The sequence below is a fragment of the Rhea americana genome, unplaced genomic scaffold, assembly GCF_003343005.1.
Source record: "Rhea americana isolate MKP2758 unplaced genomic scaffold, rheAme1 scaffold_11, whole genome shotgun sequence".
NCBI lineage: Eukaryota > Metazoa > Chordata > Aves > Rheiformes > Rheidae > Rhea > Rhea americana.
This window is the reverse complement of record NW_028185150.1, coordinates 3,277,553-3,290,552: the sequence shown is the minus strand read 5'-3', so window position 1 is coordinate 3,290,552 and position 13,000 is coordinate 3,277,553. Positions and strand designations below refer to the sequence as shown.

Below are 13,000 nucleotides of genomic sequence, written 5' to 3'. Positions count from 1 at the left end.
CCGTCTCCCCGCACCGAGCGTCAGGTGCGGGGATGCCCGCGGAGGCCGGGGCGGGGCCTCGCCCGGCGCCACGGCCCCGTTGACCAGGCAACGGGGCCGGGGCGGAAGGTGGCGGCCGGGCGCGGGCCGGGAGCGGGCGCGGTTGGGCGGCGGGGCCGGGGCCGAGCGGGGGAGGCCGGGCGGAGGCGGCGGGAGCCGCTTTCTTCTGCCGCCGCCGCGTGCGGCGCTGGGGGCGCCGCGCGGCCGTTGGCCGTTAGCCGTTGGCCGTTGGCCGGCGGGCGCTCACCCCGGCGCTCTCCGCAGGGCGCGCAGCGGCGCGCGGGGCGGCCGCGGCGCTCCGGGGAGGCGGCGATGAGGGCGGCGAGCAGAGGCTGAAGCCGGCGGCCGAGGAGAGGCGGCGGCAGCGGCGACCATGACCGTGTTCAGGCAGGAGAACCTGGAGGACCACTACGAGACGGGCGACGAGCTCGGCAGGTAGGCGGCGGCGCCGGGCTGGGCTGGGCCGGGACCCCCGGCGCCTGGTGGCTGAAGCGGGGCCGAGTGGCCCGGGATTGCGCACCGAGTACAGCCGGGCTTCCTGCGTGCCCTGGGTCCTCGCCTTGCGCCGCTGCGTTTCAAGATAGCACTGCGTGGTTGGAGACGGAGGAAGCGCTTGGGTTTTGAGCTACCCGCATACGTTGCTCTCTAAGATCAAGCTAATAGGATTTTGCAGTTTGGCAGTTCTTAATTAACACCTTTTAACTTGATGTGTATATGACTAAAATACAGTTCGTGCGTATGTGCGTGGTGCCTTCAGACATTAAGGTTTTAAAGAATTGTAATGCTTCCTGTTGCTAGTCAGGTGAGTAACTTAAAATACAGTGAATTTTTATCAAGGAAGCCTTTACTGTGTTTTTAGGCTGTAGCAATGAAAGACTCTATATGTGTTACATATCACTTTTTTTCAATAACGTAATGAAAGAAATGAGAGAAACCATGTAATTGTTTTTTATTAATGGCAGCATAATGGAGATCAATCTTCTAGGCATCACTGTTCAAACTGAAAGATCAAGAGATTTGTATCAGAGTGCTGCAGATGAAGCACCATCAGCTTGAACCTTGTTTAGTAAATGTTGTATAATCGTCTCCTTCTGCCACAGTATTTGTGGTAGAAACCTCAAACGATCACTCATGTCTTCTTTCCAGTGTCTGTGGATTTTATGATTGCTAACTTATCGTTGAAGTACATGTGTTTTGTGAGGATTCTCTTAACATCTTTCTCAGTTTTTTATTTTATTTAAGTACAGTGGCGTTTTAGTGCATCAGTATAGCATAAACTTTTTCAATGTACATGTCAGTGACTTCCAAGTTTACAGTCAGTGTTTAATTACTGCAGAGCAGGGTACATGAAGCAGATGATCCCATGTCTACTTGTGTATGCCTTTCCGGTGAAGCATCCAATACTAGCAGATGTTGCAAACAACATACTGGTATAGACAGAACTCACAAAAAGACTAATTAAAAAAAATGTACTTTATCAGGAAGTTAATTGGGCTATTTTTAACATAAACTTCATCACGTTTATGTAACTTAAGTTTGTTGTTTTACCTATACAGATATGTGATGGGTATGTAATTTTACTTTTTATGAAGTGTTCTGGGACAGCCAATTCAGATTAACTTCTCAGATACTTCATTAGAAAGATACATTGTTATGCTGACCCGTAAGTTAAGGTTGTGTGTTCTAGATATTTTGTTAGAACACATGAAATTGTTTGATTTGTTCCCTGTGATTTTTGACCAGAACATGCAGAATGTTTTGGAATTTAGCTTTAGATTTCAGGACCGATAAAAATGAAACTACATCTGTCTAACCAATCCTGATATCTGATTTATTTTATAGATTATTTTTGGATCGGTGCCTTTATTTTTTTTTTCTAACTTGTTTGGTTTCTTAAGGCTTTTTATGGAGAAAACAATGTCCGTGTATTTGTTAAGAGTGCTAATGTTTATGCAAGTGCTCCTGTGTTTACTTAAAAGAAAAATCGTCAAAAATTTTTGCTCCTCTGTACATATTTAAGAAGAATAATTACCCATGACTAATTACATAGGAAATGCTTAAAAATGTGGAGATTTTGTGAAACAAACAAGCTTTGGAAATTACATGTTAGCTCCAGAAGAAAACAGTGATGACCAAGAGTTTCGTTTTTAAGGTATAGTGAATATGTTATCTAGTAAATAATATAATAGATAACATTAGTAAAAAAGCAAATGGATTTTTTCAGAATGACTGAATAATAAATAATGGAATTTGATAAAACTTTGGTATGTTACTATGGTCAACTACAAAGAAGGAATTACAGTACTGAGGTTATTTTTATTACATAATCTTACTATGATAAAGTTATATATACTTAGCTTTCTGTCTGAACACACAATATTTTAAGAATTTACAAGAATTAATAAAGCTCAATTCTTGTTTTTTGTTTAAAAAATAAAACTAAGAAATCTACTTTTGTAAAAATAAATAAATGACAAGACATTCGTCAAATGTTTGACAGGGCTTTTGTTTTAAAAACTAATGTGCTTTTGTAAAAGAGCCGGAGCTTTCACTTCAGCATCACTTTGAGAAGCCCAGATTATTCCCTTGATAAGTGTTGCCATAAAAATAAGAGCAGGTAAATCTCGGAATGGTYGTTGTGTGGTTTGATTTAGTGATATTTTCTTTTTAAACGTAAATTTCTGGAGTTAGTTAAAATTCTCTTTTGTAAATCTCACCTCTTACCATTCTTTCTCCTCCATTCCATGCCCTGTTTTAGGTTTTTCACCTTTATGTTTGCGTAATGTAGTTGCAAATGTCAGCCCTGAGACTCAAAACTCAGGAAGCAAAAGAATATTAAAAACGCTTTTGACTTTAAAATTTCTTCTGATTATTTAGAAACCTGAATTGTGATTTTACTACATGGGCTAAGCAATGATGAAAGGTTTGGTTTTGCTAAATCGACCTATTTTTTCCAGTTTGGGGGAAAAATTCCTTTATTTCCTCTTACTAGCAGCAATCGTGTGACAATCAAGGTGAATAAATGAAAAGTTTTCATTTACTGAGGGAAGTTTGCATAAATGGATCCTAAAGCTTCCCAACTGCTTTTGAGCAGTTCARTAAAGTTGCAAATACTTTGAAATTTTAACCTTCTTTGTTTTCTTTTGTAATAGATTTAGTTATCTGTATCTTACGATGCTTCTGATAGTAACTAGAATAAAAAGTAGCTTTTCTAGTCTAGCAAAGGTCACTCAAATCAGATCAAATGGATTGTGTAAATGAAATTTTATATAGGAAGTTCAAATATAGCTTACATAAAATCCAGAGTTGCTTGAAACAACTAGAAGAACAGTGATATCTTCAGGCTGGAAAAATACACTTCTTAGTTTTAAGGCAGTTCACAGTGCCTTTGCAGAGGAGTATTTCTTTTACCAGTATGTTTGAACTTTAGTCTCTTCTTTGTTCTATTTTGATTTTTCCCTGGGAAAAGTAATAAAGGAACTTGGAATTGTGAATACTTACAGGATCACACCTAATTGTCTTGTCTGTATGTGATTTGTTCTGGCACCTTTGTGTCTGGTTTACGTTTTTGGTTGTCTTAACCTTGTGTACCACAACTGTTTCTTGAGACTTGTGGAGCAAATAATGTGTTTAGTAAAGAACATAGATGAAGATACTGCTTTTTAATCATTGTTTATGCTGCATTATATACATTTTTTTTTTCCATCTTACAAATCTAGAATGATGTCTATTACTGCATTGTTCAGCTCTCCTGCAGATGTGGTCAGTAGTCATCTAACCATGAAACTTCAAAGGCTGATAGAGATTCAGTCCCTGCCAGGTTAGAGATTAGCATGCAACAAATTTACTAAAGCTATTTTGCTCATGTTAATTCTGTCTGCAGTTGCAGGCTGTGTGACCATGCATTTCAAATACCCTGTTGCAGTGCCTTTACTTCAGCTTGCCCAAAAGACAGGAATTCAAGTTCAGTGGTATTCARATTCACAGCATGGTGAGCGTGCAAGACCATGAAACCAGATCTAACTAATTGAAGTGCTGGTGTTTTTGTTGCTGTTCCTAGCTTTTTTGTTTTTAACAGGGGTTGGTCTTCTCTAGGAGTTAGAGCATGATGGCAAATGTTCCATTGCTTGTTTAATTACAGGGAATGTCACTGAAACAAAGCTACAGTAGAGACACACCCTGTATGTTTTTTATGAGTTATTATGATTGTGTGAGTTTGTGGTCTTATAAACACCTCTGTGCTTCACTTTTTATATATAWAATCTTTAAACTGCTTCCTAAAAGGACTGCAGGTTGTTAAAATACTTCAAATATATTGAAGAATGGTATTTGTGTTACAATGTTTTTAAAATATATATGTATTTACACACAATTTCTTAAAAATTTCCAAGTGGAGAACTTTAATATTAAAAAATGTAGGTTTTAACAGTAAAATGCTTGTACTTCTGAATGAGATGAGATGTCTGCACATGCATAGAATATGGTCATCAGACCATATGTTTTTGAAAGGTGACAGGAATAAAAGTAAAAGTGGCAGATACTCAGAAGTATCTGTTAGGAAATGGATTAGCTGATAAAATTTTATTTTGCTTGCATATGATTTTTTTCTTTTTTTTAAGTATAGTGAGGAGTATACTGTGGAGAATGGAGGAATAGAATAATAGTGTATATTAATATAGCTGTTCTTATAGTAGATTGCTGTTGATTCAGAAAATTGATTCAAAAAAGGTACCTAATGATTTTTAAATTTCAAGTTTATTTGCACCTGTGGATCTCACTAGAGTAACACTTGCAACTTGTTCAGCATCCAAAATTATGATGGATCTCAGCAGTTTTGGACATCAGTCTCCATCTGCTTGATGAAGCAGAGAAGTTAGCAGGGTTAGCATACTGCTTTTGACGGTTATCTGAGGTATCTAATTGCCTCATCAATTGTGACAGAAAAATAAATAGGATAACATGCTGAAGCTTTTGCTAAGAGAAAACAAGCAGTTATGCAAACATGGGGATGTGTCTTTACAATCTGAAAAACGCTCTTACCTTTGAGTGTTCAGTTAGAAGAGAAAATGTTTCTGGAGAGTGTGAAAATTGATTTCTGTAGTAAGCAGCAGGTATTCAGGCAGATGATATTTGTGTGTGTGATTATGCACGTATCAGTCTTCAGAAATGCTGCTTTTAAGAGCTACAAGGGCTATTCCCTTGTCTTTCTATACACCATAACAGTAACTATATTGCGCGCTTGTATTGGAAGGAAAGTAAAAACACTTAACAAAAAATGCTTGGATGACGAGTAGAATTTGACCTTCATGGTACCTTTCAGACATGAAAATCTGAACTACTCTTRATAAAAAGCTGACATGGTGGAACTRCGTGAATGTTGTCAAGTTCCATTATTAGATGTATAGCATGTTAAAGTCTACTGAGGTGATATGTCCTCTTTCAAAACTGTAAACCTTAATCTTAATTGCCTTAGCTATAAAGCCATGCCAGATATCTTTTTTAATAATGTTATAATGTAATATATTTTCCTTTTAATTGTCAGATTAGAAAGTCATATAGAAAAAAAGTGGAGCAATGTGAACAATGGTCTATAAGGCTAAAAGAGTATTATGTTATGTCTAAAATCCTAACAATGCTAAATTGAAATTTTTGACTTATATTTTGTCCTGTAGTCTTACTGTAGCCTCATCTCAAGTTGCTCCATTAAAAAGCGTATGTTAACCCTTGTTCTTCTACAGAATTAAAATAGTTAGATACTGAAGATGCAGAGTGAATAAACCTTTACAATATTGTTTTTCCTCTAAGATTTGTATGGGCAGACCAATAAACAGTGCAGATGTGGAACACTCTGCTTCCGTAACTACATGTATACAAACTCTGGTAATACGTGATAATGAATTACAAAAAACTGAGTGGACTTCAGGAGTTTTTCAAGAACAAGGATTTGGGAAAGAACCATAAAAATACTGGCAGCAAAGTCACTGTACAAGCAAGAAAAATGGTTGGTTGATTGGTTAGTATGGTTTGAGCGTTGTTTCTTCTTTAGAGAATCCAAAATTGCAAATTTCAGGTTATACCAAAGAACTGTTCCAGTGCTGCATGTGAATGATTTTAGTGTTGTATCAGTCTTGTCTGCTCTCAGAAGAAAAGCTTGGTTATTCCATGCTGTGATTGTCGTGGTGAAATTGAATGGAGCAAGCACTGGCTCTGGTAGTTGCATGAGGACAAGAAAATAATTTCTTTGAAAAGCATGGTGGGAACTGTTATTCATTTAGGTCTCATTTTACTTTACTTCCAAACTGTTCCTTAAAATGCCTCTTTTTCGTAAATACACAATAAATGATGAGCTGTTGATTATGCAGACTGTGTTAGAATGTCACCACTCAGGACTACTGGTGACAATCATTGCCTTATAATGTTGTGTTTTTGCTGCACAAGAGATGCAGATGGGTTTTTTGGAAATAACTGCTTGATTTTTGCTTTAATTTATTTCTCTCTGGAGAAAAAATGTCTGCTTAATAGGTCTTTTAGAATAAAGTAAAATTATAGCTCACTGCTTATTTTGTGTCTTCACTTCAAATGCATATAACTTCGCAAATTTAAACTCATCAAGAAGTAGATAAAAATATCTTTGATTTTCTTTCCTGGTTAGTTAGCAAGGTACAATCAGTACTGGAATTGGTGTGTTAGGAGTATACTTGAACTTTCATTAGCTTTTTTTTCCCTGTTCCTCTGCTTTTTTTTAATTTATTATCTCCTTTTACAGATGTTCAAATATGTCACATCCTCTACTAGAACTGTGTGTACGGAACAGTTTGGCTTTTAGGTTAGGAAAAGGGAGGCTGAGGCTGCATTTTCATGATAACTGCGTGCCAAGCTAAGTTCATGCTGACAGTGACTGAAAAGAACAGTATCGTTTTCCTCTGCTGTGTGTTTCTGTTCCCTTGTTCGTGCCATTACTTGCATGCACGCAATGGTGCTGTCAAAAGAGAAAAACCCGCCTTATCTAACTTAYGGCAACAGTCCCCGTTTAAATCAGCTGAAAGCAATGGTAAAATCTCAGCTTGGGTAGAGATGCGATTGCTGCTGTAAATCTACTTAAAGTTAAAGACATAGGAGGGACAGAGATAAAGAATAATGCTGATACAAGGCCAGAAGGATATAAACTGACAAGGAAGTAGAGCTGGAAATTAGAATGCCAGAGTACCGAGGTTCTGGAGAAACCTTGCAGAGTAGCTGCTAAAACTTGTAACATTTATTCAAAGGCTTTTTTTTTTTTTTTTTTNGGGGGAGAAAATGACATATTTCCGATGAGATTTCCTATACATTTAATGGCCAAGTCTCCTTACATCTTTTAAGTGGCTTGGTTAGGCCTCCAGCAAAACAACACAACTTACAGCACAATTTATGTTACGTAGGAAAAGTGTCAGTTAAAGCAGTGGTTTTGTAGTTTGTTTCCTGTGTGATACTGACTTGCACAGCACTTCTGGCTCAGATTAGATGACTGTTTCTCAAACTGGACTGTGACTCTCTTACAGGAAGATAGGGGAGCCAAAGGAGGATTTTTCCATCAATCCTGAAATCATTCATCAGCTTACAATGCAGTATAGGTTTACTTAACTGATGGTTAAGTAAAATCTACTAAACTAAATAGTTTATGACTGAGCTAGGGAGAAACAAAGAAATATGGACAAGGAAAGTTACCTCTAAAGATCCTGAAGCCAAAGCCACTTCCATGTCTTCATTATGTAGTAAATATTGGCGTAAATAGTGTTTAAAAAAATAGTAAAGGGACCGAGCCACATGATTCATGATTAATATAGATAAAATTTTTTTATATAGTCTAAAATTTCATCACTTGTAGGTGATACAGCAGGATTGGAGCCCTCATGTTTAGGTCTGTTGTTGGATGACATTCCTGCCATTTTTMGTGTAGTTATAGAAAAGGCTAATATCAGAGATGAATTGCAGCAGAGGGTGTCTGACCATATTGTTGTGCAGTATGTTGTAAAGCCCTCCTTCACACAGTATTCTGCATTTCTGGTCACTGTATTTCTTCTAAATGTACGCAGTCAGCACAACCACCAAGGACCTTGCAGAGCAATACTGTACTGCTCTTTGAAAGGACAAGCCTACCATTTTTATGAAAGCCACTATCGTCCACCTCCAGTGCAAGTCTGTTTGTTTGCTAGGAACCTTAGAACATCTTGCTTATGCTTGATGGAAAGAAAAATAGCTCTTACTGGATAATCACAAACACAGGAGCAATTAGTCAATGCTTGGAAGAGTTTATAATCAGTTCGAAGTATAACCATTCACAACCTGATTGACAAGCATAGTGTCACTGAATTTATTGTTGAACTGTTCACAGAATTGAGCCTTTGGAAAGGAAAAAATAATTGCTTTGAGCAGTACCACTTGATATTTGCGRTTCTTGCTTAGACAGAATGCTAAATTATCCATTAACTTAAACAGTGTAATGCAAATATTTGATTTCCACTGTGTCTTTATTTGTAAGCAATTAATGCTGTGTTTCTAAATTTTCACTGGTTATTGAAGGGACCCTCCTATTTATACTGTAAATTGGCTTCTGGGCTTCTGCCTTCTTCCTCAATTTTCTCTTAAATATCAGTAACTAATGATAGTAAGATTTGAGGTGCTGGATGGGTTGTGCCTGTAGAAGTGTACCTTACTCATGTACCCATGAGAGCTGGGATCAGAATTACATTCTCCCTAGGTTGCATTGTCTGCTGAATTTGCAGCATTTTGAAATTGTTACTGTTAGGGGAGAGAGGAAAAGTGTTGAGTTACTGGAATCATTAGAGACTCTTAACTGATTTATGAGTATAGMGAACTAGAAAGGTGCTTTTTGTCTCTCCTAATCTTTCTATATTTTCTGAAATTTCTAATCTTGTTGACCCTTATTGCAGGTCTGCAGCTTAAAAGGATTGGATTTCATTGCTGAGATGCTCCCTTGTAATACTRTGTTCCTAAGTGAGAAGAAAGACAGTACTTAAAACTCAGATCGTGGAATTATGATTCTACCTGGTCTATGCTGTTTTGTACTGCTCTTACTTTGTCTAGATATATAGGCATAGCTAGCTATAGCTAAAGCTAATTTTTACATTACTTGATATCATCTTCTATGTTGACGTTATAGCTAAATTATTTTGCCAAGTTTAATGAAGATTTAGAGGTTGTTTCCCCCTTTTTCCTCCTTATCTACACAGACAAATAACACTAGTAGTTGTTTCTTCTGTGTTTAACAGGTTCTTAGCCAAGAACTCAGTGCTTTCAAGAGCTTTAAAAACAAAACTGGCAGCTTATTACTTCCTAAGGAAAAAAAATTGTATGGGACTTGCAGATGGTAATACATATTAGGGTTTTTTTACACTTTACTTTCTTCATGCTGCCTCTAATTCTTTCTTTATTGTAACACTTGATTCCCATTTCCTTTTATGAAGACTAAGGAATATAGATCTTGTAGACCACATGTGTATCTTGTCTCTTRTCTACTTGCACTCTCTTCTATTCTACAAACATAGTCTGTAAACATGTTGGTGTGGCAGTTAGACCTTCTTTTTGGTGCATTAATTTCCTGGTAGTATTTTCTTATCTCCATGAGCTAGACAATTTGTGCAGAATTACTGTTGACTCCCTAGGAAGGGAAAACACATCAGGGAACCAGAGCTTAGTTTCTTAGGTCTGGTCTTTTCTCATTGCTTTTCATTTGAAAGGACTGAAGGGTATTGTTTAGTTTACCTTTCTACCTAAAAGAAGGATCCCTTTTTCTGTTTTTTATGCTAGTTATTAACTGGAGAATAGAACATTCCAAACTGTATCTTACAAAGCTGATACATTTTGTCAGTCTCTTTTGTTCCTCTAGAAAGAAGCCTTGACATAACTATCTCTGCTAATGATGAATAAATTGACATTGATCCCTGATAAGTGCTGCCATACCTACCCATTGGCCTGCCCAAGTATTTTTAGAGTATAGCTAAATCAGCCTAATAGGAGGGCCACTGAATAGGTTATTCCTGTTCCTCGCTCGCTGAACTAGTCTTCTGCTGCTTCTTTTGTGCCCATGTTAGTGCCTTCCTGAGTTCAGTCTGGAGGTAAGAGGGAATAACTGATTGAGCTCCCTGAACTGGGTCACCGTGGGAATGTCAGACAAATATAAGTGCTAGCTGCTAGCATGAAAAGGGGCACAGGACTGTACAACCAGAGAGATGAAGACATCTGCTGTGACACGTAGTAGTTGAATCAATTAACTTGCACCATAAAGCCTGCACCCTGATTGAATGGTGTAGATGCCTTGCAGTTGAGGCCAGCTAAAACCAAATGGAAGAATTTGAGAATTCTTCTCTTCTTCTGAGAAACAAAACTTGACTGTTTATTAACCCTCAATGACAAGATCTATGACTGCACAGTCTGAGTATGTTTTCCAGTCACAATGGCCCTAGGGTAGCCAGACAATTCTTCCTTTACGTGGAGGACAGAAGGGGCAATTTGTAATATGTTTTTAAAATGGTCTAAATTGCTAAGTGGTCAAGCTCATCTGTCAGTGAGCAGATGTAAAAGAGGACTTAGAGTGGAGGAAGCAAACAACTACTTGGCTGTAAATAGCAGCTCGTTAAAGCGTAATGTATAGGGACAGTTGCTAAAGCACTTGGTATGAGATTTGTGTATGTGACACAAACCATGCTTTGTTTGGAAATTTTCTAGTACCATGTTGTAGTGACTTGTTAGAAAGCTCATTTCAGCAAAGAAGAGAGTATTTTTATTATTAGAAAGTTTTTCAACTTATGTTTATAGATTCTGTTCAGTGATGAGTATGTTTAGCTCAACTCAATAACCAGAGAGGAAATAATAGAAATTTTCATAAGCAAAAGGTCAGTGTGCCGATGACTGTGCCGTGTTCTGTGGACTGAAAGCTCCTGGAGGTATGTTTCTTGTTGGTGCTCTGGTAATTAAAGGTTAGTAAGGCACCTCTGGATTTTAGTGATTCTTCACGCTCCATAGGAAGTAATGAAAGTTGGAGAAATCTATTCCATACTTCTAACTCTGTCATAATTTGGGAAAATTGAGTCAAAAGGAGTTTTAGGCTTTGCAGTCCTATCTTTACCTCTGCTTCCAGTGGTTAGGTGTATCCTTCAGCTAGCAAGCATTTGGTGAACAATTCAAATCTGCAGCTCTATTAATTATTTTTTTTCAGAGATACTGAAAAAGTAAAACTTTCTTTAGATGAGCATCTCTAAATTTGTCTAACAGGCGCTACAATGCTACAAGTGCCATAGATCTGTGTTTTTGTGTTTGTGCCCATTCAACATAGATTCCTTTTATAGTCAAAAYTTGCATAAATGTTCTGTCTGAAGGTACATTATTATTTTTCATTAAAACAGTTGGTCATATGCTATAAGACAGGGAGATCTTGAGAAGAGGAAATAAAGGGAAGCTGCTCATTGCTGTGAAAGAGTGGTGAGGGTTCAAAACCCTTTGCTATAAAAGGGAAGCTTAGCAGGAAGCTTAAGCATTTTCTTATTTATGAAATAGCAGCAACAACAGTCTTTGCTTAGTGTTACCAAAACCAAGTGTTCTGCTCATGTGTTTTAATGTTCACCACAGGTTCCTGATTTAAGAACACCCAAACAACTTTTGACTGAGCTCTCTGTTCGTTTCTCAGTCAGATGTGCTTCGTGTACATCCTTCAACATTTAGAAAGACATTTTTTGTAAACTTATAAATTAATGAATTAATGTTAATCTCTGAGCTAATTTAAAAATTTCAAAAAAAGTCCAAAAAGGAAAATGAATATGAAGTACTAAAGAACAGTAGAAGTATTAAAACTCAAATTATGGCAGTAAATACTGACATGGTGTATTATATATTTATTTACATGAATATGTTCATAGTCATTGGTCCTGTAAGTACGTGTGTACATACAAGCTTCTTTTTATTACTGTAAGGGACAGTGAGGGAAGTGCTTTGCTTGAAAAACAGTATTTTTAACCCCCTTTCTTCTGGCTTTTGCCCTTCCCCAGTGGGTATAGCTATTACTTGAACCAATTACAAGCATGAGTACAATGTTTTACTACGTAAGATGGTGTCTTTAAAAAGTCTTCAGGTGAACATACCTTCATACCAACTGGATTCYAGAAAGCTCCGGTCCAAGCATCATTAATAAGAAATGGCTGGCATCCAGCTGTCTTGGAACTTAACACAACCAAACATAGTCCTCCAACTTACACATTAGATACCAGTACATCTAGGCATAGACTTCACTTAGGTGTTTAAAACCGCTGTATCTATGACTAGACTTGTATTTGAAGCAGCTTTTTGAGTTCTTATTGAACAAATATAATATCTGTTCCCAATCTACAATTAGTCTAGAGAATCACAAAGTAAAGTGCATGTGATTTCAGCAGGGGACATTTTCACTTTTTGTTTGGTTGCGTTTTGTTTTACCATCTTCAAGCTTTAAGAATGATAATATATGTTTATACTGAGTTCACTTTCATAGTGGTTATATAATTCTTCAGGTATGTGGTGTGTCATATTAGATACTCCATATCACATTTAGTGAAATTATTTTTTTCTGGTGCATATTCACAAGGAACTAGCTCCAAAGTCTTTTAGAAGAGGTCGGTATGTTTTAATACGATTCCATATTCAGGCTGTGTGATAGTAAGTGTGCTTGTGAGCAGAGCTTGTCAGTACATTTCAACTTCCACTTTGAAAGTCTGAAACTGCTCTTTAATACAAACTTTTTTTTAATAGAAGGTAGATCTTCAGAATATACATGTTGCTCCTAGTAGGACAAGATTAATGGAGAAGAAAAGAGTGATGCTGGAAGGAAAAAACTTCAGACTTAAAAATATCTTTTTCTGAGTCACTACTTTGTGCACCTTGTTTACAAGCCAGGCTTCTCTAAAGACACTGATTGTTCAGAGAAGAACATGTG

The 13,000-nt window shown here is 37.5% G+C and overlaps 1 protein-coding gene across 1 annotated transcript in view; it reads left to right on the top strand.

Annotated features, from left to right (window-relative positions):
- Positions 1–309: 309 nt before the first annotated feature.
- The window catches only part of DAPK1 (death associated protein kinase 1), a 91,613-nt gene continuing 78,922 nt past the window's right edge, over positions 310–13,000 (top strand). Inside the window, exon 1 of the mRNA XM_085313077.1 lies at positions 310–474. Coding sequence (XP_085169203.1) covers positions 413–474 — 62 coding nt within the window. The 5' untranslated portion in view covers positions 310–412. The remainder of the gene's footprint in view (positions 475–13,000) is intronic.